The sequence below is a fragment of the Hyperoodon ampullatus genome (genome assembly GCF_949752795.1).
Source record: "Hyperoodon ampullatus genome assembly, chromosome: 6".
Lineage (NCBI taxonomy): Eukaryota > Metazoa > Chordata > Mammalia > Artiodactyla > Ziphiidae > Hyperoodon > Hyperoodon ampullatus.
In genome coordinates, this window is record NC_136919.1 from 76,473,014 (window position 1) to 76,495,371 (window position 22,358).

Below are 22,358 nucleotides of genomic sequence, written 5' to 3' on the forward strand. Positions count from 1 at the left end.
TAACACATCCGTCTGTGCTGAGAACGTAGCATCCCATGTGTGTTATTAAACAGCTTACTTCCCAGCCACACCGAGTGCTTTCAGTGTCTTGCACACACCTTACAGGTTATCCCTCCTGCTCTGCCTGCGGTTCCCTCCCCAGGTCATCCACCCCGCCCCGACAAGTTAGTCATCTTTCAGCACTGAGCTCGCATAGAACACAGGAGGGCCTCCCCTGCCACTGGGGCACACTTCCATCCACCCCAGACCTCCCATCCCGGTTAATAACATGCATTCATGCCATCAATTTCACATTGTATGTACCTGCCATTACTTCAGGGGTCGCCTTGCTCCAGCCCCATGTAGCCTTTTTTCTTTCATGATTATAAGCTTGTTTCTCACCTCATGGCCTTTGCACCTGCTGTTCCCTCTCCTTGGAGAGAGGTCCAGGTTTTCTTATGATTCATTCTTTCCAGTGTCACATCCCATGGCACTTACTGCTACTGGAGATTATAATATATGTTTACTTGTCTGTTATCTCTGTTAAAATCCTCCCTGTGAGGGGAGGACACTGGCTTGTATTCCCCCCAGCATCTACAGCAGTGTCTGACACGTCCTGGGTTCTTGGGGAATATTCGTTGAATGAATGAGCCTTGTATATTCGTCTGCTGTTGTAGTTGCATTGACTTGTGATTACTGTTTACGTGTCCCAATTCCCCACTGGACTATGGCTGCCTGAGGGTAATGATGTAGGGTAATTTTTCTTTTATCCACAGGGCGGGTGTCTAGTTGCTCAGTAGATGTTTCTCGAATATGTGACTATGGGAGTTAGGGATCTTGGAAAAGGTAAATCCCTAAACTATTGAGATCTTGTCATGGAGGCAGCTGTCCACCACAGAGTGTCCTTTTGGTGCCACTGGTAGAATAGCTGCTCATCAATACAGGCTGCAGTGGTTCTGATGGCCTTTTCACTAGCGGCCCCTCCTGCCTTTCTTTTTCAAGGTCTTTGCCCTGTGCTGTTCTCTGGGTCCTGCACAACCCCACCCCATCCCCAATTGTATTCATTCTACAAACCTCATCTCAATGTCCCTTGCTCATGGGAAACACCCCCCACTCCCCATTCAGCCAAGTAGGTCAGGTGCTAGCTCCCGTCAGACTTCCTGAAGGCAGCGCTGTGTATGATTTGATCTTCATTTGATCCTCAAGGTCTGGCCTATTGTACTTGGTAAACATTTGTTGAATGAATGAGTAAAGAATTGGTATGTGTGCACACCTCCATTCATAGCAGCATTATTCACAATAGCCAAGAGGTGAGAGGAACCCAAGTGTCCATTGGTGGATGAATACATAAAATATGGCATATGTATACAGTGGAATATTATTCAGCCTTTAAAAGGAAGGAAAGTCTGACACATGTTACAAGGATGAACCTTGAGGACATTATGCTAAATGAACTAAACCAGACCAAAAAAGTCAAATACTGTATGATTTCACTTACATGAGATATTCAGAGTAAATTCATAGGAACAGAAAGTAGAATAGTGGTTGCCAGGGGCTGAGAGGAGAAGGAATGAGGAGTTGTTCGATGGGTATAGAGTTTGTTTTGCCAGATGAAAAAGTTCTGGAGATTGGCAACAGAAAAGTTCTGGAGATTCACAACAACGTGAACGGACCCAACACTACTGAACTGAACACTTAGAAATGGTTAAGATGATACATTTTATGTTATGCAGGTTTTTTTTTTGCGGTACGCGGGCCTCTCACTGCCGTGGCCTCTCCCGTTGCGGAGCACAGCCTCCGGACGCGCAGGCTCAGCGGCCATGGCTCACGGGCCCAGCCGCTCCGCAGCATGTGGGATCTTCCTGGACTGGGGCACGAACCCGTGTCCCCTGCATCGGCAGGCAGACTCTCAACCACTGCGCCACCAGGGAAGCCCTGTTATGCAGTTTTTTTTAGCACAATTTTTAAAAAAGAGTGAGTGATGGCAGAAACTGTGACTTTTGGAAATCATTGAAGAAGAATCTGGAATTCTTAACTTGTAGGATGCCTATGACTTCTGGGCAATATGCATAAATTTAAGGGAAAGAAGTGTTTATTTCCTCATCAGGGAAGCAGGAGTGTTTACCTAAGGACAGTCACAGTAAAGGAGTGAGCTGCTTTGTGCCCTCTGTCCTTGCTCGTCTGCGCCTGGGGCCCTGGGCTGGTCCTGGCTGGTCCGCTGGGGTCGAGTCCTGGGCATCCCCTCAGCTTCTAAGGCTCCTGCTTCAGTAGGACTCCTTTGTCCTCCCTGCCCTCCTCAGTGCAAGATTTGAAACAAACTTTCATTCATTTCCTATCCTATTTTGCTGTCCCAACACTGCTGAAGGACTTAATCTTGTAGAGTCCAAGGGAAGGACGTGAACATTTTCGAGTGCCCGTTCAGCAGTGCACTTTGTAGGGAAAGGTTGCCTCATTCCAGGCTGATATTCGCCCTCCAAGGTGTAAGTGTGTTATCCCCATTTTGTGAAGGAGACAGGTTATCCCAGGCCCACAGCTAAGTGACGGAACAGATTGCCCCCAGATCGTCTGCCTTTAAAACTCACGTCCTTGCCTCTGCTTCAAGTTGCTTCCTATATGGTCTGCATCTCATGGTCCACATTTATTTCACATCTCAATCTTAAATAAGTCAAAGGGCTCACTCTCACTCGCTCTGGCCCATTGGTATCATATACACTGTGGTAGTGAGAAGGACCACCAGCTCCCTGAGACCATGCTTCCAAAATCCCAAGCCCAACTTTCAAACCCCCGGTATCCCATACAGTCTTTCTTAGCTGTTCAGAAACCCAAAATGTGCTTTTCCACCCCACCCCCACAAGTGGTAAAGACAAAGAGAGAACTGGATAGCAGGGCTCTTTGTTATTCTTTTATCTTCAAAATTTACAGAAAGGGGAGAGAGAGGAGGCAGCTCTGCTTAGTGAGCATTCTATCCCTGCGGTGGCTCTGAGCTGCACCAACAGCCCAAGTACAGATTTATGTATCTCCAAGGACGAGCAACTTCTTATCTTCATGCCTTTAAATTTTCTAGGCAACAGTAGCAATTCCATTCTTCTGAAACATTACCAGTAGCTGTTCAGCCAGCTTATGCTTTTCGTGTGTGTGTGTGTGTGTGTGTGTGTGTGTGTGTGTGAGCATCTATGTAAATAAAACTTCTCTACGTGTCTCTAGAATGCCCTACTTACTTAATAATTTCTACTTGGATATTGAATCATTCTACATGTCTAAAAGGAATATTTACTCCAGTTCTCTGGTTCCCTGGCACAGGAGAGAGGGAGGAAAAGAAAGCCAAAAGAGCGGTGCAAATCCAGACTGCTTTCTTTTCTCCTCACAAGTGGTGCTTTTCAAAGCGTTTGGCGTCCCTGCTGTATGGATGTGTCACTGAGAGATGACAACAGGATTTGCTGGGAATGTGGGCCACTATTGTATCTGCCTTACGTAACCACGTGGAGTGATGGCAATGGGTGAGCAGCCTGGGATGTAGGCAGTGGTCTGGTTGCTTAACCTCCAGAGGCCATGAAGACCACTCAGGTCCTCCAGAGGATGTGGATCCAGGCTGTTAAAAAGTTGGGGAGATTGAAAGTCCATGTGAGTCCCTCTATAAGCTCTCCCCCTTTTCTTTCCAGACCTTTCTTTTGTGGGAAGTTGGTGGGGGGGGGAGCCTTCTCACAGTGGTTCCTTTTTCCTTTGATTTATTTGTGCTTCTGGCAGCTTTCAGTAACAAATTGTGAGATTCAGATTGTAGTCATTGGTGGGTTTTTAAAATACTTGTATTATTTTTAGCAGACGTATGCAAAACTGATAGCCTCTTATGGGGTTTCTGAATCAAAGGCTGTTGTTTTCCATGTGTTGGGAATCTGCAAGCACGCACGGTGTTGCTTCCTGGGGATAACTCAATAGTTTGCCTATTAGATGTTCGTTTGTATTTGGGTAATTGTAATTTCTTGTTTGGGGAAAAAACTTTTTGCTTCCTTATCCTGCAGAAATGTATATTCTTATTCTTTTTTTAAAATATTCTTGGGCTTCCCTGGTGGCGCAGTGGTTGAGAGTCCGCCTGCCGATGCAGGGGACACGGGTTCGTGCCCCGGTCTGGGAGGATCCCGCGTGCCGCGGAGCGGCTGGGCCTGTGAGCCATGGCCGCTGAGCCTGCGCGTCCGGAGCCTGCGCGTCCGGAGCCTGCGCTCCGCAGCGGGAGAGGCCACAGCAGTGAGAGGCCCGCGTACCGCAAAAAAAAAAAAAAAAAAAAAAAAAAAAAAATTCTTATATCTCAGATTCTAAATGATAGAAAAAAAGTTTTTCCCTTGTTCTTTTTTTCCTTTTATAGTTTGAACATCTGTAGCACTATAACATGTATAAGTGTTTACTTTTATGGTGGGTGGGATTTTTATCACCCATGTCCCTTCTGGGCAGATATTGATCAATCTTTAGCTTTGGCTCCGACCCTCCATCACTGGGAAGCAACAATTTGTAGACTTTAAAAAGCTTAAAGATTTCCTGTTGGGGCAGTGAAGACTTTTGGTGTTTGCCTTCTGGTTGGTTTTTAACACATTTCCATATTCTTTATGTAAAATATGGGATTTACCTCTTTGGCCAAGATTTTTCAAAGGAAAGAAACTTTATAACAACTAGAGAATATTTTTTAAAAGATCGAATAACTGTTTGTCTTTGTCCCTTTCTCATTCTGCATGTAAATACCTTACTGCTAACACAGTGTTTTATTTATGGTAAAAAAAAAAAAACCAAAAAAACAAAAATTGGCCCCCTTTTATCATCCTGTGTTGTCTAGGAATGAGTCATTACAGTTTTGTGGGGGTGATTATTCACACTACTTACAGGAAAAGTGAAAGTGATGAGGGGAAGCAGAGGTCCTCCTGCTGCTGGAATGTTGACTCTTGGGGTGAAAAGGAGACTTGGCATCTTCTGCAGCCTGCCGCTCCCTCAGAGCTAGCCTCTCCTCCACCTCGCCTGCCTTTACGCACCTCTCAAATGACTGCTACGATCCCCACCCTGCCCTCCTCCAGTCCAAATGGTCACACTTTCTTCTGCTCTTTGGCTTTGCAAAGTCTGTGCTGCATTAACAAACATTTGGTATGAGGTCCTTGGGCCAGGAGTCATCGAGTACCCTTTGTTCACTCATGAACCCGCCCCCCCTTCCCCTCTGTTTTTTAACTTACAAAATGTTTGGTACATATCAGAATTATGTGTCTAAATCATAAAGCATAATTATAAAATATACCCATGAGCCCATCACACATACCCACGGACCCTCACCAAAATGGACCCAAGGTCCCTTCTCACTCCTCTGCCTCATCCCAGGTCACGTACACATACATACACACAAACATTTCTAAACAAAAGATTGGTTTTGTTTGATTTTTTTTCCATTGTCACAGAAAACGCATAACATAAAACTTACCGTTTTAGTCATTCTTAAGTGTACAAGAATATATTAAGAATATTCACATTTTTATGAAACAGTGTTTGCTCTTTGAATTATATAAAACTGATAGCATGCTCTATAAATTCTTCTGGGATGTTTTTCACTCCATATTATGTTTGAGATGCATCTATGTTGTGGATGTGTGGCTCTAGTTTATTTTCATTGCAGTATAACATTGCATTTTAATAGTATGTCGCAATTTATTTGTCAGTTTTGCTCTTGAGAGATCGTTTGGGTTGTCTCCAGGTTTGGGCTGTTGAAACATTGCTGCTGTGAATACTCTCTGTGTGGATCTATGTGCACATACTGGCACATTGTTCTCGGGCCTCTGCGCAGGAGAGGAATCACTGCGTTGTGACTACGCGTACCTTTACTCTGATATATGTGTGCTTGGAAAGCTCTCCAAAGGCTAAGCAGCTTCCTGCTGGCATTCATGCAGTCTAAATACTGACAGCAATTCTCTGATCTCTGCACAGCCCAGCACAGGTTGAGTGGGGCCCAAGCCCGTTGGCCAAGTTCGAAAGGCCTGATCTCAGCTCTCAGCTGAGTTGCTGCACGCCAGTAGGCCGTCCCCGGCCGTGTACCCGGAGCTGATTTTCTGGGGAATATGTGTGATTGTGTGGGGTGTCTGTGTTTCTGGAAAGATAGTATATAGTTGAGGCAGACTTTCAGTGACTGGCTTTTCGGGGCACACCTGTGGTTGGTAAGCTCTACATGGGCTTTGGCTGTTTTTTTTTTACCAGTGTAATCCAGGTGCCAGAAACCACATGCTTGGCACATAATGGATGCTCAGTAAATATTTTTGAGTGAGTGAGTGAGTGAATAAGTGAGTGAATGAATGAATGAATGAATAAAGGGTTTTCTCTGAGACTTTGTAAAAAGTCACAGCTTTGTGGGCTAAATACAGCATGGTGTACTTTTAATTCTCAAAGGCACTATTAAAATTTATTTTACTCTAATTTCCTCACCTTTAAAATTGAGATTTAAAATTTATCACTTAATATATTCTTTTAATATTATATTTAAGTAGTCAGTGGTTTGTGTCCCAACCCATTAACCCTAGGTAAGGAGAAGTCACTTATAAGCTGAGCAGTTTCATGACAAGTTGGTGAAGTCTTTGGCACCTGGTAAGGTCTGATTGATTAAAAATTTGATTCAGTCCTGTTGGCATGGTAGTGGTAAGGGATTCATCCTTTCTCTGCCAAATTGAATTTAAAATACTACTGCAGGCAGCACAGGAATGCTTAAAGACAGTATAATCTTATTAAGGAAGAACAGTGAATTTCAAAAGCCAGGTGCTTGGACAACATTTTGAAAATAAATTTTGTAGTAATGCACTTATTTTGTGAAATGATAAAAAAATTTAAATCCAAAACTTTTAATGGAGAGTTTGCTGTTTTTATTTTTGACATATATTCTAAAAGCAAGGTACTCATAAAAATACTCTCTGCCATACCACAACTCCTGGGGAGATTTAATATTTTTTGGTATTTACTCTTCCAGTCTTTTCCCTGTATGCTTATAAAAATAAATATATCAGGGGCTTCCCTGGTGGCGCAGTGGTTGGGGGTCTGCCTGCCGATGCAGGGGACACGGGTTCGTGCCCCGATCCGGGAAGATCCCACATGCCGCGGAGCGGCTGGGCCCGTGAGCCATGGCCGCTGAGCCTGCGCATCCGGAGCCTGTGCTCCGCAACGGGAGAGGCCACAACAGTGAGAGGCCGGCGTACCGCAAAAAAAAAAACAACGAATTCTCTCTTTCTAATTGAAAACACAGGCATCATAAAGAAAAAACTTTAAAAATGGACAGAAATTAAATGATTATTTCAGTGCCTATGTATTTCATTGTGTTGATTCATTTAACCTAAATATCACTCTCTTTTTGGACATTGTGCTCCCCTCCACCCTATAGCACTGCCCAATCCTAGGGGTCGTTGTCATGGTACTGGTTCTTTTCTGATAACTTTTAAATACATTTTTGGGGTAGGGTACTGTGCGCTGTTTTTCTTAATATACGGGAGTATAGCTATATTCAAAGAGGAGCTGGCAACTGTATTTATTTACCATAACTTACAGAGTAGTTCACTTTGTTGAAATTTGTCAGCTTTAAGGTATAGTAAAGAGCAGAGAAGAAACTTGGAAAACATACATGCTAGTAAGGTCACTTCCGGGTGTTAGTGGATTGGTTGTACAAAAGCCACTTTGAAAACCAAAGATGCCAAGTTAAGAGGTATTCTCTGGAAATGGCAAGAGATGATCAGTTCTGATCAGCTGGGTTTCTGCTTACTATTTCCTTTTAAGAAAAAATTCCTTTTTTGTTGTTTTAAATTTATTTATTTATGTATTTTTTTAAGTCACAATTTTAAAAAAAAATAAATTTATTTATTTTATTTATTTATTTTTGGCTGTGTTGGGTCCTCGAGGCTGCGCGTGGTCCTTCTCTAGTTGAGAGCGGGGGCCACTCCCCGTTGTGGTGCGCAGGCTCCTCATTGCGGTGGCCTCTCTTGCGGCGGAGCACGGGCTCCAGGCGTGTGGGCCTCAGCAGCCGTGGCGCCCGGGCCCAGCTGCTCTGCGGCACGCAGGATCCTCCCCGACCAGGGCCCGAACCCTCGACCCCTGCATTGGCAGGCGGACTCCCAACCACTGCACTACCAGGGAAGCCCTATTTGTGTATATATATATTTTTTTTTTTTGGCTGAGTTGGGTCTTCATGTGGGCTTTCTCTAGTTACGGTGAGCGGGAGCCACTCTTTGTTGCGGTGCGTGGGCGTCTCATTGTGGTGGCTTCTCTTGTTGAGGAGCATGGGTTCTAGGCGCGCGGGCTCAGTAGTTGTGGCTCACGGGCTCTAGAGCGCAGGCTCAGTAGCTGTGGCGCATGGGCTTAGTTGCTCCATAGTATGTGGGATCTTCCCTGACCAGGGATTGAACCTGTGTCCCCTGCATTGGCAGGAGGATTCTTTTTTTTTTTTTTTTTGCGGTACGCGGGCCTCTCACTGCTGTGGCCTCTCCCGTTGCGGAGCACAGGCTCCGGATGCGCAGGCTCAGCGGCCATGGCTCATGGGCCCAGCCGCTCCGCGGCATGTGGGATCCTCCCGGACTGGGGGACGATCCCGTGTCCCCTGCATGGGCAGGCGGACTCTCAATCACTGCACCACCAGGGGAGCCCTGAATTCTATTTTTAAATCTCTCCCTGAGAGTTCTTGGAACCAGATGGTATTAACCAGGGAAATGTCCCTAAAGTGAGTACATAGAGGGAGGAGGGAACTAAAAGACTATAAATTCCTCTCAATTTGAGTAATCAGTTATAGCTACTCAAGAGTGGCTGGCTCATCTTTCTTCTCTACATACAAACAAAATTGCCTTTTCCTAATCCCGTTCTATCAAAGGATAAATTATCTGCTCCAATATATCAGTTGTTAGAATTGCCTTTTGTGCTAAACGTCTTTCCCCCCCAAGCCTAAGGGTTTGTTAACTGGGTAAAACAGGAGCACATTATCTGGACATGTTTTGATTCTTTTCTCTGTCATTAGTAGCAGAGCAGAATGGCACAGTTGATTTTTAAAAAATTTTAATGTAAAGGAACTAGATAGTTTTTCTTAAATTATTTGTATATAATAAGTACAGCAAAGCTTTTTATTCATATAATTAGATTCCTTTCCTTTGTGTCCTTATGTTTTAGATATTCTCTATTAAAAGAAACATATAACTGGATCTACTTGTTTTTAATCCATCTTGACCATCTATCTTTATATTTATTGTGATTACTCTTCTATATTCTTCTATATTCATTTCTGCAGTCACAGTTTGTTTTGTATTTGCCCGGCTTTTTCTAAATTTCCCATTTTGTCTCTTCTGCCTTCTTTTGGATTGACTTTTGTTTTGCTTTGTTTTCATTTTATTTTCCTCTCTGCTATCTTGGAAATTATATATGCCAGAAAATTTAACATGTGGATTTTACTCAGTGAAATTCAAAATTAATCTACAGTTTAACTCTACTCTTGAATAAAATATTTAGAATAATTAAATCATGTTAAAGTCTTCTGGATTTACATGCTATGTTGCCCAGTGTTCTCCTTCTGTCTTATTTGTTTAACTCTCACAAATCATACATTATTATATTGATTAGTTGAATACAGCCAATATATGTCCAGGCTTACATTCCTTCTTGTGTCTTAGGTCTTCCTTCTGGGATTATTCCTTTCTTAAATTTATCCTTTGGAAGTTCATTTATTGCTTGTAATAACCTTTCCCAATTTTTGTTTTTTTAAAAAAAGTCTTTCTGCCCCCTAAATCAACAGATACTGTTTTAAAGATACTGTTCTACCGAGTTCAGCCTTTCATGATTGCTGTTTCAAAGTTGGCTCTTATTCTGTTTGCTCTTTTGTAGCCTCTTCTACCTATATGCTCTCATCTCTGTATCTTTTTCTACAGTAAGGTTACCATGAATTTCAAAGTGGTTTTCCTTCTTTTTGAATTTACCCTGCTTGTGATGTATAAGCCTTCTTGAACCTGAAAAATCATCAAGTCCTGAAGAGCTGTTGTGACTTTGAGTATTGCATCTCTCCCACACCCTCTTATCATCTCCTTCAGGAAATCTTAGACACATTGTAAGACTTTCTCACTCTTAATTTCTTTCATGTGTCCCACTTTTTTAATGTTTTGTGCTGTATTCTGGGTAATTTCTTCACATCTTTCTTCTAATTCATTATTGACTTCAACCATGTGTCATATGTGGTTTAATCCGTTTTTTTAATTTAATACATAATTGACTGGGGGATTTTTGCAGAAACTAACTCCTGTGGCCATAATATGTCTCCCGTCAAAAATGTGTTAATTTTATCCTATTTTTTTATTTCTAAAATTTTTTTCTTTAGATTTGCTTGGTCATTTTTTAAAATATTTATTTATTTATTTATTTATTTATGGCTGTGTTGGGTCTTCATTGCTGCACGCAGACTTTCTCTAGTTGCGGCAAGCAGGGGCTACTCTTCGTTGTGGTGTGCGGGCTTCTCATTGTGGTGGCTTCTCTTGTTGTGGAGCACGGGCACTAGGTGCGCGGGCTTCAGTAGTTGTGGCACACGGGCTTAGTTGCTCTATGGCATGTGGGATCTTCCCGTACCAGGGCTGGAACCCGTGTCCCCTGTATTGGCAGGCGGATTCTTAACCACTGAGCGCCACCAGGGAAGTCCGGCTTGGTTATTTTTGATGTTCTTTTGTACTTTCATTATACTTTTAATTTCCCCGTTTAACTTCTTATAATAAACAAACATATGAAACATTACACATCCTTTATTTGGTCTATGGTTATATTTCCATGAAACATTATACATCCTTTTTTTGGTCTGTGGTTATATTTCCAATATTTATAGTCTTTGATTCTGCAGTTTTTTGTTTCTTTTAACTCACTTGCTTTGTGTGTGTGTTTAAATTGTGAACTCATGTTCCTCAGATGCTTATCTGAGGGATTCTCTGAAGCCTGTGTTTTAATGTGTTTCTGGGGGAGAATTTCATTCTCCTCCATGTACCTGGATGGTGCTACCAATGCAGTACCACTTTGAGTGTGAGGGTTTTGGAGGGGGGAGGGTGTGGTCACATCTGTAATATGAATTTCAGTCTCAAACCTGAGTGAGTACAGGTTATTGATACAGGGATTCTCTATGGAGATATTTTTAGTTATTTCCATTCTACCCAGAGCCAAGAATAAGGTAGGCGACTGTCCCTGCTGTCTCCATTGCCTGGTAGTGTTTTTGCCCCTAATACATTCACTCTGATCTGATCTCCACCCTGTTTGGATCCTACAGTTTCTCTCTTTTCCTGGCCTCCTGTTGAAATGCCTGCTTCAGTGCTGCCTTATTTCTCTGGCTTTGAGCTTTCTTGGCATTTCTTGCCTTTAAGGATTTCCCCTCAAAGGCAGCCTGCATTTAATGGATTATTATTATTATTATTGAATGATATCCACTGTTTTCAGGTTTGTCTAGACATCTATTTTAGAATATTGTCAGAAACTGAAGCCCAGTGGTCTTTATGCTGGCATCATCATCTTTCACACCCACAATACTGGTGGAGAAAAGGCCAAGGGGGTCCCACAGATTACACAATTTGGCAGTCTCTGTGATAAGGCCAAGGATTCCTTTAGACATAAAAATCCATAAAACTTGAGTTCCCTGGTGGTGCAGTGGTTAGGACTCAGCGCTTTCACTGGCATGGCCCCGGGTTCATTCCCCGGTCAGGGAACTGAGATCCCGCAAGCTGCACGGCGTGGGCCTCCCCCCGCCCGTCCCCCCCCCCCAACAAAAATGCATGAAACTTGCCTAGGAGGTCACCTTTGACTGGAGGAAGGGAGATTTTTTTTTTTTTTTTTTTTAAGAATGAAAACATATCTGTTTGCAACTCTAGATAAGGGCTTTTATCATCACAGTGTTTTGGAGTGGTGATAATAAAAAAGCTTAACACTTAATATTCCAGTCGTTCTTTTTTCTTTTCTTTTTGGCCGTGCTGCGCGGCATGTGGGATCTTAGTTCCCTGAGGAGGGATCGAAACCGCGGCCCCTGCATTTGATGCACAGAGTCTTAACCTCTGGACTGCCAGAGAAGTCCCTAATATTTCATTCTTTTTAGGGTACATCTCTCCCTATGTATTTCACTAATTTTCTAGTATTGTTAAGTTTGCCATTTCATTCAAGGAGAGTATATTTGAAAATATAGTAAATAGTATAATGTTCCTAAAAAATATCCACTCTTTGGTGTATAGAATGTGTGAGCTGGCCTTTCTATGGAGACATTTTGAATTATAGTTTTATTTCTAACATTGAAATGTTTGTGGTTTTAATCAAATTGGTTTTGATTGTTCTAAAACAGGCCCCAGGCATGGAGGAGTTGATATGGGAACAGTACACGGTGACCCTACAGAAGGTGAGTACTACACATGTCATATCTGCTACAGTCTGTTCTTGAGTTTACAGATCATGGATCTTTTTTTTTTAATTGAAGTATAGTTGATTTACAATGTTTCAGGTATACAGCAAAGTGATTCATTAAACACACACACACACACACACACACACACACACAAACACAAACACTTTTTCAGATTCCTTTCCATTATAGGTTACTACAAGATATTGAATATAGTTCCCTGTGCTGTTCAGTAGGACCTTTATCTGTTTTATATATGGTTGTGTGTATCTGTTAGTCCCAAATTCTTAATTTATCCCTCCCTCCCCTTTTCCCTTTGGTAACCATAAGTTTATTTTCTATGTCTGTGTATCTGTTTCAAGTTTGTAAATAAGTTCATTTGTATCATTTTTAGATTCCACATATAAGTGGTATCATATGATATTTGTCTTTCTCTGTCTGACTTACTTCATTTAGTGTGATAATCTCTGGATCCATCCATGTAGCTGCAAATGGCATTATTTCATTCTTTTTTATGGCTGAGTAATATTCCATTGTACATGTATACCACAACAGATCATGGATCTTATTTATTTTTAAGCAAACACAGTTATTGCATTAACAAGGATTTGCATGTTGTTATTTTTTTGGCTAAGATCTGTATAATATAGAAAATTATAGAGGTTAATTAACGTATTCACCTGTCTCCAGATAGAATAGTTTATGAAAAAAGAGAGGAAAGGAAGGGAGGAATGGAAATAATCTGTTCTGTTTAAGGACGTTGAGGTAGCTTCTACAACTTTTGTAATTTTAATTATAGCATTTATAACTTATTCCCTCAGTGAATTTTAAGTCCAAACTAAAAAAAAATTTTTTTAATTAAAAAAAATGTTTTTTGGCTGCGCCACATGCATGAGGGGTCTTAGTTCCCTGACCAGGGAATGAACCTGTGCCCCTGCAGTGGAAGCTTGGAGTCCTAACCACTGGACCACCGGGGAGTTCCCCCAACTAAATTTTAAAACGTTAGTTTAGCACTCAGGAGACATGGGTTGTAGTCTTTGTCCCACTCCTGATTATATTAATAGGTGCCGAATTAATCAGGTTTTAAACAACAGCCCCCTCCCCACAGTGGGGTTGAAAGTAGAAGTAAGATCACATGTAAGTGTATTTTACTTAATTTTTAAAGGTATTTCACAGGTATTGCCCCTCTTGATTAAATTAGGTAATACAAAGAGCTTCTAGTACTTGGAGTCCAACACATAATCACTGCTTAATAAATGTTAGCTCTGTTCCTTTTTATTCTGACAGCAGAGTTTGAGGTGGGCATGATAGGTGCTAGCCCCGCTCGAAACAAGCGCAGCCACCAAGAGTTTTTAAGTGACTTGCGTGCGGCTGAGTCGAGCGAGACATGCACTCGTGATCCCAAAGGCTTATTCCATCAAGCTGCCTTGGTCAGCATCTAGCTTTTCCTGGGCCCTGAATGGCTCTTTCTCCACTCTGAGTCTCTCCAGTCTCTGTCACCTCTTAGATGGATTGTAAGTTCCTCAAAGGGAGAGTTTTCCTTTGACCTTCACAACCATGAACTTCAACCCTTGACTTGAGTGCAAATTTGGTTCTTGAATAAATGTGTATTAAATCGATCCAGGTAGAAAAACACAGATTGGTGCTCAAGTGCTGAAACTTCTGGAGCAGTCATCATGATTTCTTCAGTTGAGAGGCTTCCCCCTTTAGGTCTTATTTTTCACCTCTTATCATCTTCTGACTCTTCTCTCTGCCCTTCCACCACATACCATTTGAGTTTGGACCCCGAACTAGCAAAGGTGAGAAACGTTTTTGGCCTGGTATAGAGGATGGAGCTCTCTCTGTGTAAAAACAGGTACCAGGGGATAGCACTGCCAAATTCAAAGCCGTGCCATTAATGAACAACAAGCCAGCTTGTCTGTGTTGCTGTTTGTTATCGATTGCCACAGTGGGCCCCACGTGGGAACTTATCTTGAGGTGAGGGTTCTTTCATTCTCTGAGAAGATTTTTATGTAATGAAACCCGTATTTAGTGTGATAGTCACGTACATGCCCTTGTGATCTGGATGAAGAAATCCAGAAGCTTAGCTTTTTTAAACACCGAAATGAGTGGGGATTCTGTATTATTTGGGTTCACTGTTATACATTTCTCTATTAATCTTGAATCTAATTCATCTGTATTTCCACCTTACATGCATGTAGAAAAGAATTTAATGCTTTGCTCTCTCATGAGATCTCAAAACTAAGTTCGTCTTCGGATTTTATCTTTAAAATCCATTTCCTTCTTTTTGACCCTATATGAAAGTGAAACCACTAGCTCCCCTAACTTGGAAGTTAAAGGTATTCTTTAAAAATATGGTTTTAGCATAGATTCAGTTGTGACCAGCCCATCTGGCTCAGGCCTGGATATGAGAACAGGTGTGATTGGTGAATCCAATAACACATCCTTATTTGGACAGAAAATGTAATTTCCCATCCCCTGCCAGCTTCTAGTGATAACTCCAGTCTGTGCTATCAATCTTGTCCAGCTTTCACAAGGCTGTTTCTTTTAGATAAGGAATTTCCCCTTATAAACCTGTCAGCTAACCATGATGACGCTGTACTCTGTTTCTCACTTGTTTCTCTAAGCCTTCTGTTCCTGAGCTGTCTCCGGTTATTGGTTTGACCTTTATTTTATCGACTGCTTGTAATAAATCCTGAAAACCACTTATAGAAGGATTTTATTTTAATTTTTCTCTTAACCCCAATGAACAGGATTCCAAGAGAGGATTTGGAATTGCAGTGTCCGGAGGCAGAGACAACCCACACTTTGAAAATGGGGAGACATCAATCGTCATTTCTGACGTGCTCCCGGGTGGGCCCGCCGATGGGCTGCTTCAGTGAGTGTCCTTACTCCCTGCCCCCAACCCCTGCCAGCCCACTGGTTGGCCCTAGACAGGGGGCTTTGAGTGGTGTGCACTTTTAAAATTCAAAAAGAAAATAAAATTTTATATATGTATATTGAAAAGTCTTCAGGCAGTAATGGAGACCATAACACACCATGTTTTAACAATCCCCAAACCTTTGGGAATATCCAGACTTTGAATAGAGGAAAATAATAATTTCCACAGGAAGATGGTTATAATTATCTATTGTAACTATCATTCCTGGGTTTAGGAATCATTTATGAACATGGAGTGTAAAATTGGCATGCTCTTTTTTCCCCTAATGCCTACCCACACTATCTATATTTATTTTCATTTTTATTCGTTAAGAATGAGGATAGTCTGCTTAATGATTATCTAATTTGTAAGAGGGATGTAGAAGTTGGAAAAATTTACCAAATGGAAACCCAAGTTTTCCAACTGCCAGGCTTCTGGTCTGAAGAGCAAATGCCATTGGAAAAGATGCATGTCTGAGTCCCCTTAGGATAATTTCTCAGGGCAGAATCTAAAGTTAATTACACAGCTGCCTTGGCCACATGGCTCCAGAATTTAGCTTCTGTTGGCATTTCATCTCAGTGGTCCCCTCTCCAAGTTAGTGTTCTTTCATACAGAGAGCATGGTAGAATTTTTACATGATTTTTTTGGATGAGGCAAAGTAAGAGTTAGGGTTCTGTGACCTCAAAATTTCTTTAAGAATCTGAGGTGAGCTCTTGATTTCATCCCCTCCAAAACACAAGTGAATATCATCTTCCTTTGGGGAGATCTGTAGACTTGCTGAAGCGCACCGTGTACCATGGGTAAGGAGGCCCTGACACACAAGCTCCACTTGTGCTCAAACCTCGCTGCTATCCAGTGCCTCCTGGAGGGACCCCATGGGTTTGGGTCCTTCTCCCCAGGTGGTTTCCAGGAGACACTGTCCAAAGTGGGCTGAGTGGCTCCTGGGTTCCTTCCTCGGAAGAGCTCAGACCAAGTTGATGGATTAAGCCTCAGGAGTCATTAGACACTGAGCCCTTTAATAAGCATTTTGGGTCAATCCGCCACTTTTATTTGTTCCTAAATAAATGATCCAGAGGGACGAGATGGGAGTTTTTCACATTCCGTTTTTCTGTTTTATTTGCAGAGAAAATGACAGGGTGGTCATGGTTAACGGTACCCCCATGGAAGGCGTGCTCCATTCGTTTGCTGTTCAGCAGCTGAGGAAAAGTGGGAAGATCGCTGCCATTGTACGTTCTGGGTTTGTTTTCAGCTCGCCTCGGTAGGACTTTGTTTTTATGCCCAGAAGAAAATTACTACTTGCTCTTCAGCCCTATCTAGGGACCACTATTTCCATATCCTCAGTACTTTGGGAGGGTGATGTTAAGGGTGATGTGAAGATGTACGTGAGTGACCCCTCCCTGCCTTCTCCTCATCCTACTCCTAACTTAAGACCAGTGCTTCTCTTGTCAGAGTGAATTTGCCTTGAGCCAGGTTAAACAATTATTCCCTAAGAGAATTAACTAGATTGAGAACAATGGTAAAACAGCATTCATTTAGAGGCTAAATTATGAGCTCAGAAACTCATTTGTACAGGCCCTCACAGGATCTGTTCTATCTTCATAAACTCCTGTTTCTTAGGAGATACTGGCAATCTGTACCATTCACTCATTTATTAGCTCACTCAGTCATTCAGCAAACATTGGTTGAAAATGACCTGAAGCAGGTCTGAGCTACAAGGAGTGTTCACTCCAGTGGGGCAAATGGACACACTAAGCGAGAATTGGAACACAGTGTGTTAGGGCAGTGCTCGGGGGGATGCGTCGGGTATGTGGTATTTAACTTTTTTTTCAACTTTATATTATGAAAATTTTCAAACAAAAAGAAAAGTTCAAAGATTAGTATAATCAACACATATATCTTCTACAATGTTAATATTCTGCCATATTCACTTGATTTTTCTTTATGTATGTATATAAAGACATACTTTTTTTTTTTTTGCATTACACGGGCCTCTCACTGTTGTGGCCTCTCCCACTGCAGAGCACAGGCTCCGGATGCGCAGGCTCAGCAGCCATGGCTTACGGGCCCAGCCGCTCCGCGGCATGTGGGATCCTCCCAGACCGGGGCACGAACCCGTGTCCCCTGCATTGGCAGGCGGACTCTCAACTACTGCGCCACCAGGGAAGCCCAAGACATACATATTTTTAGTGAACTGTTTGAGGGGAAGTTGCAGACATGACAGTTCAATCCTTCTTACTTCTCAAGTCTCCTAAATAAAGACATTCATCTGCATAATTATACTACTATTATCCTATTTAAGAAAGGTAGCTACAGGCTGTATAGCAGGGCTCATGGGGGTCTCTGGGAGGGCTCACGCCAATGAGTACTTCCCAGAACTGCTGCTGCCAGTGCCCTTGTCCCCATGGTGAGCCTCAGCTGCCTGCCACCTCTGCAGGAGACCCTCCAACACTAGCAGGCAAATGAAGATAAGACATTGTCAGCCAACCTAAAATACCTTTCCTTGGGAATTTTGGTCTTTCAGACTACCAGTTTGGTTCTAACAATGTGTTATTCTAGGACTTTAAAAGAGGAGGGGCCTCGTTATCTATCATCTACAGCTGTGGCTGTTGCTGAACTTTTGAAGACAATGGCCTGCATTTTATTAGTACAAAGACAGCAAATGTAGTCTAAGAGCACTGAATTGAATACTACATGGTGAAATTCTTAACAAACCTATGGAAATGCTTAAACTTGCTATTCCATCAGGGATATATACTCTTCAGAGTAATTTACTCTCTGTGGCACTGTCAAATCTAGATGCAGCTACTTATCAGGTCACCCATCAGTTGAAAATTCTTACGACTGCATTCTTTTCTGTGTCGATGCTTAGTAAAAAAATTAGGTGTGTACCAGTGGCTCTCCCTTGTAATTTTGATTACAGGAGTTGCTTTTGTACAGTGGCCCTCAGATTCTCAGGCGCTGAATTCTTTTTTTTTTTAATGTTTTATAAATTTATTTATTTATTTATTTTTGGCTGCGTTGGGTCTTCGTTGCTGCGCATGGGCTTTCGCTAGTTGTGGCGAGTGGGGGCTACTCTTCGTTGTGGCGTGCGGGTTTCTCATCGCGGTGGCTTCTCTTGTTGTGGAGCACGGGCTCTAGGCACATGGGCTTCCATAGTTGTGGCTCGCGGGCTCTAGAGCGCAGGGTCAGTAGTTGTGGCACACGGGCTTAGTTGCTCTGCGGCATGTGGGATCTTCCCAGACCAGGGCTTGAACCCATGTCCCCTGCACTGGCAGGTGGATTCTTAACCACTGAGCCGCCATCGAAGCCCCACAAGTGCTTAATTCTAAGGAGCTTTCACCTGGCTCACAATTCGTAGGCCTCATGGCAGTTCGCACAGCATGTTTTTCAAGTGGCTTTGCTGGGTTTTACTTTGAGGAAATCTTAAAAGAAAGCAAACAATCAGTGTGGATAAGAAATATTCAACTTGGTTTTTTGGGGAGTATATTTGGATTAATGGGTGTATATGTTTATGATGGAGAACTGGAATCAAAGAATGGATTTTTTCAGGGATATAACCGGCTGACATGGATAGTAGTTGTTCTTCAGGCACTGGGAGGCCTTGTAATAGCTGCTGTTATTAAGTATGCGGATAACATTTTAAAAGGATTTGCAACCCCTTTGTGAATAGTATTATCAACACTGATATCATATTTTTGACTACAAGATTTCGTACCAACCAGTGTCTTTTCCCTTGGAGCCATCCTTGTAATAAGAACTACTTTCCTACATGGTTATGATTGCAAACATGCAGGAAATCCCACAAAAGCATAGTGGTAATACTATCTTTATCTGGTTTTTCACGTTGGCGCACTGGGAATCTCTACATTAATCCTGAACAGAGGACTTCCATAGATTCTAAGAAAAAATCACCATGCTGAGTCTGATTATAATGTTCACATAGTTTGAAAATATAAAAGTTGAAGGATAAAATATATGTATATGTAACAAAATACCCATTGCATCTAGAAATCAAAACTTGAAAGTATTTCCAGGGAGTAGAATAATTATCAGAGGAAACTTGAAATCTGAGTTTAAAAAGATTTTATGTTTTTGATTGCTGCAGAAATAACCTATGCACTCTTTGCACGAGCACACAACAAATGTCAGACATCAATTTTGCAAATTAGATATATTTAATTTTATTAAATGGTTCTTTTTTTTTTTTGGTTTGTTTGTTTGTTTGTTTGTTTTTTGCGGTAGGCGGGCCTCTCACTGTTGTGGCCTCTCCCCTTGCGGAGCACAGGCTCCGGAGCACAGGCTCAGTGGCCATGGCTCACGGGCCCAGCCGCTCTGCGGCATGTGGGATCTTCTCAGACCGGGGCACGAACCCGTGTCCCCTGCATCGGCAGGCGGACTCTCAACCACTGCGCCACCAGGGAAGCCCTATTAAATGGTTTTTATCTTACTCTTTCTGTACAGATATATCAAATAACATGGATATTCAAAGTTTGAAAATTATAATTACCTATAATTTTGCACATATAAAGCTGTGAAGAAATAGAAGTATGATTTGAAAAACATTTTCATGGATCTCAGATTTTTATATTTATACTGAAGATTACTAAACAAAGGATTGCTATATGTTGCAGGTGTTCAAATGCATAAAAATTGATAAAGTAACATTCTGGGTCTGACTTCTCAGAATAAAACTCATATTTAGATTTAATGTGAAGAAATATACACATCTATTTCCCCATCTACATTTTAAGATATTTTAGTGCTTCAAAACTGCTGGAAGCAATCCAGTTGTTCTTGTGCTTGATAGTAGCTAGTGACTTTTACACTAATGGAGTTTTGTCCTTAATCTCTTAATTGTATTTCTTTTCTGTAAATCAGATAATTCCTTGTTATTACTTTAAAATTAAAAAAAGAAAAGTAATAATAACTCTACAATATCATTTAATATACAGTCCATACCCTAAGATGACTTTGGTAGATTATTTTTCTTCCCCATCCAGGATCCAGTCAAAGTTCACGCATCACATTTGGTCCTAATCACTTTAGTCCATTTTAATCTTTTTTTTTTTTTTTTAAAGAGACAGCCTTTATTTTTAGGATTTTTACATTGAAGACTTCAAAAAATGGTAGGTTTTTAGAACTTATTGACCTGTATTTAAATGGAACTGTTGACAAAGATTCGCCAGAAATAATCTGAACAAGCAGGAAAATACAGTTAATGCTACTGAAATCTACTAAAGTAATTCCAACATAACAATACCTCTAGGGCTTCCCTGGTGGCGCAGTGGTTGAGAGTCCGCCTGCCGATGCAGGGGACACGGGTTCGTGCCCCGGTCTGAGAAGATCCCACATGCCGCGGAGCGGCTGGGCCCGTGAGCCATGGCTGCTGAGCCTGCGCGTCCGGAGCTTGTGCTTCGCAACGGGAGAGGCCATAACAATGAGAGGCCCACATACCACAAAAAAAAAAAAAAAAACAATACCTCTAAATGCTGTCACTGATATGAAACTGACTGCTTCTTTTCTAAACACACAGTGGTATAATTAACAATATTCAATCACTTCTGTTCTTTCCTGAATATATAAAAATTAAAATATCAATTAAAAAATAATACATTCTTGTCTTTAAATGTTTCTTACAGATACAATTTCAATATTTTCATTTAATAGTGGTGTGGTTTAAGAGATTTTTCATTCACAAGTCAAACAACAATCCACCCAAAGGGAACTGATAGTCTATAGGCTCATAGTGCAAATAAAGAGTATGGGAATGTGGCAACTGACCTTTCTAAAATACAAAACAGATAAAATTCTTAGAAGATACATGCAGTAAGCTCTACTAAGCAGCTGGCCACAGAACTAGACCATTTGGTAATTTTCCTGGTGATTTCAATGGGACTCCAGATGTTTCCAAACTCAACTTAAACTCTCATCTTAGGCTTTGTATTTTGCTTTTCCAGTTTCGCTAATGACACAAACATGATTCAAATCCCTGAAGTATTCACTGTAGTCAAGGGCATATCCTACAACAAACTTGTCTGGAATTTCAAATCCAAGAAAGTCTGGTCTGTATCCAACACTTCGAGGGATCCTTTTCACCAGCAAGCTTGCAGCCTTGACCATCTTTGGATTATGCTGCTTGACCAAGGAAACAAGGTTTGCCTTGTTTTGCCAGTGTCGGTTATATCTTCAACAGTCAAGACATTCTTTCCAGTTAAAGTTGAGAGATCATCTCCACCAATTACTTTTTTTTTAACATTTTTATTGGAGTATAATTGCTTTACAATAGTGTGTTAGTTTCTGCTTTATAACAAAGTGAATCAGCTATACATATACATATGTTCCCATATCTCCTCCCTCTTGCATCTCCCTCCCTCCCACCCTCCCTATCCCACCCCTCTAGGTGGTCATAAAGCAGTGAGCTGATCTCCCTGTGCTATGCGGCTGCTTCCCACTAGCTATCGGTTTTATATTTTCCACCAGTTACTTTTACGTCACCTGTTGACTGGTCATTACAGTAGCTCTTCAGTCTGATAAAATCTAGTCATAGGTATAGATCTATCACTATTTCTGTTCAGTGCTTTGATGTAATCCAGCAGGTCAGCAAAGAATTTATAGCCCCCCTTGAGCACACAGAGGGCCACGATGTGATGACCTCCCATCTCCTTCATCACATTCTCGAGCCAGCTGTTCGGTCCTGTCCATAATTAGTCCATGAAGAATAAACACCTTTTCCACATTCTAAGCATAATGATTAGGTCTGCAGAATAAATCTAGGTCATAACCTGGTGCATCATCACTAATCACGACTCTGGGGCTGCGGGTCGCCATAGCGGAGCCGACTGGTGCGCGGGCTGAGGGCAGTCGGGGGAGGAGAAGCCGGCGGCGGTCCGAACAGGAGGCGGAGGGCGGGAGGCTGCGCGGCGCGGGAAAGCAGAGTGGTCCGCCCGAGCGCTCTTCGCCGCCTCCGCTCCGGTCCATTTTAATCTCAAAGGATCCCTCTTTTACCTCCTCTCTCCCCTTACCTGCCCACCCCCCCCCCTCTTTTGAATGACATTGACTTTTGGATGAACCTAC

At 42.0% G+C, this 22,358-nt stretch overlaps 1 protein-coding gene and 2 pseudogenes across 10 annotated transcripts in view; 2 read left to right on the top strand and 1 right to left on the bottom strand.

Annotated features, from left to right (window-relative positions):
* The window catches only part of TJP2 (tight junction protein 2), a gene marked incomplete at its 5' end in the record, with an annotated part of 84,860 nt that overhangs the window by 27,927 nt on the left and 34,575 nt on the right, over positions 1-22,358 (top strand). For 5 of the 8 annotated variants that reach the window (XM_079705677.1, XM_079705679.1, XM_079705682.1 and 2 more), the window contains 3 exons: positions 12,308-12,361; positions 15,118-15,242; positions 16,408-16,510. In XM_079705677.1, the coding sequence (XP_079561803.1) occupies positions 12,308-12,361; positions 15,118-15,242; positions 16,408-16,510 (282 nt within the window). Of the gene's footprint in view, positions 1-3,528; positions 3,601-12,307; positions 12,362-15,117; positions 15,243-16,407; positions 16,511-22,358 lie in introns of those variants that run through there. The other 3 variants (XM_079705676.1, XM_079705678.1, XM_079705681.1) reach the window with 1 other exon arrangement.
* Positions 17,827-19,097, top strand: LOC307055014 (UDP-N-acetylglucosamine transporter-like; annotated as a pseudogene). Its single transcript has 2 exons — positions 17,827-18,240; positions 18,601-19,097. The product of its transcript is annotated as a UDP-N-acetylglucosamine transporter-like (transcript).
* On the bottom strand, positions 21,216-22,127 carry LOC307055063 (hypoxanthine-guanine phosphoribosyltransferase-like; annotated as a pseudogene). The gene is made up of 2 exons: positions 21,762-22,127; positions 21,216-21,525 (listed from the first exon to the last, which is right to left on the bottom strand). The product of its transcript is annotated as a hypoxanthine-guanine phosphoribosyltransferase-like (transcript).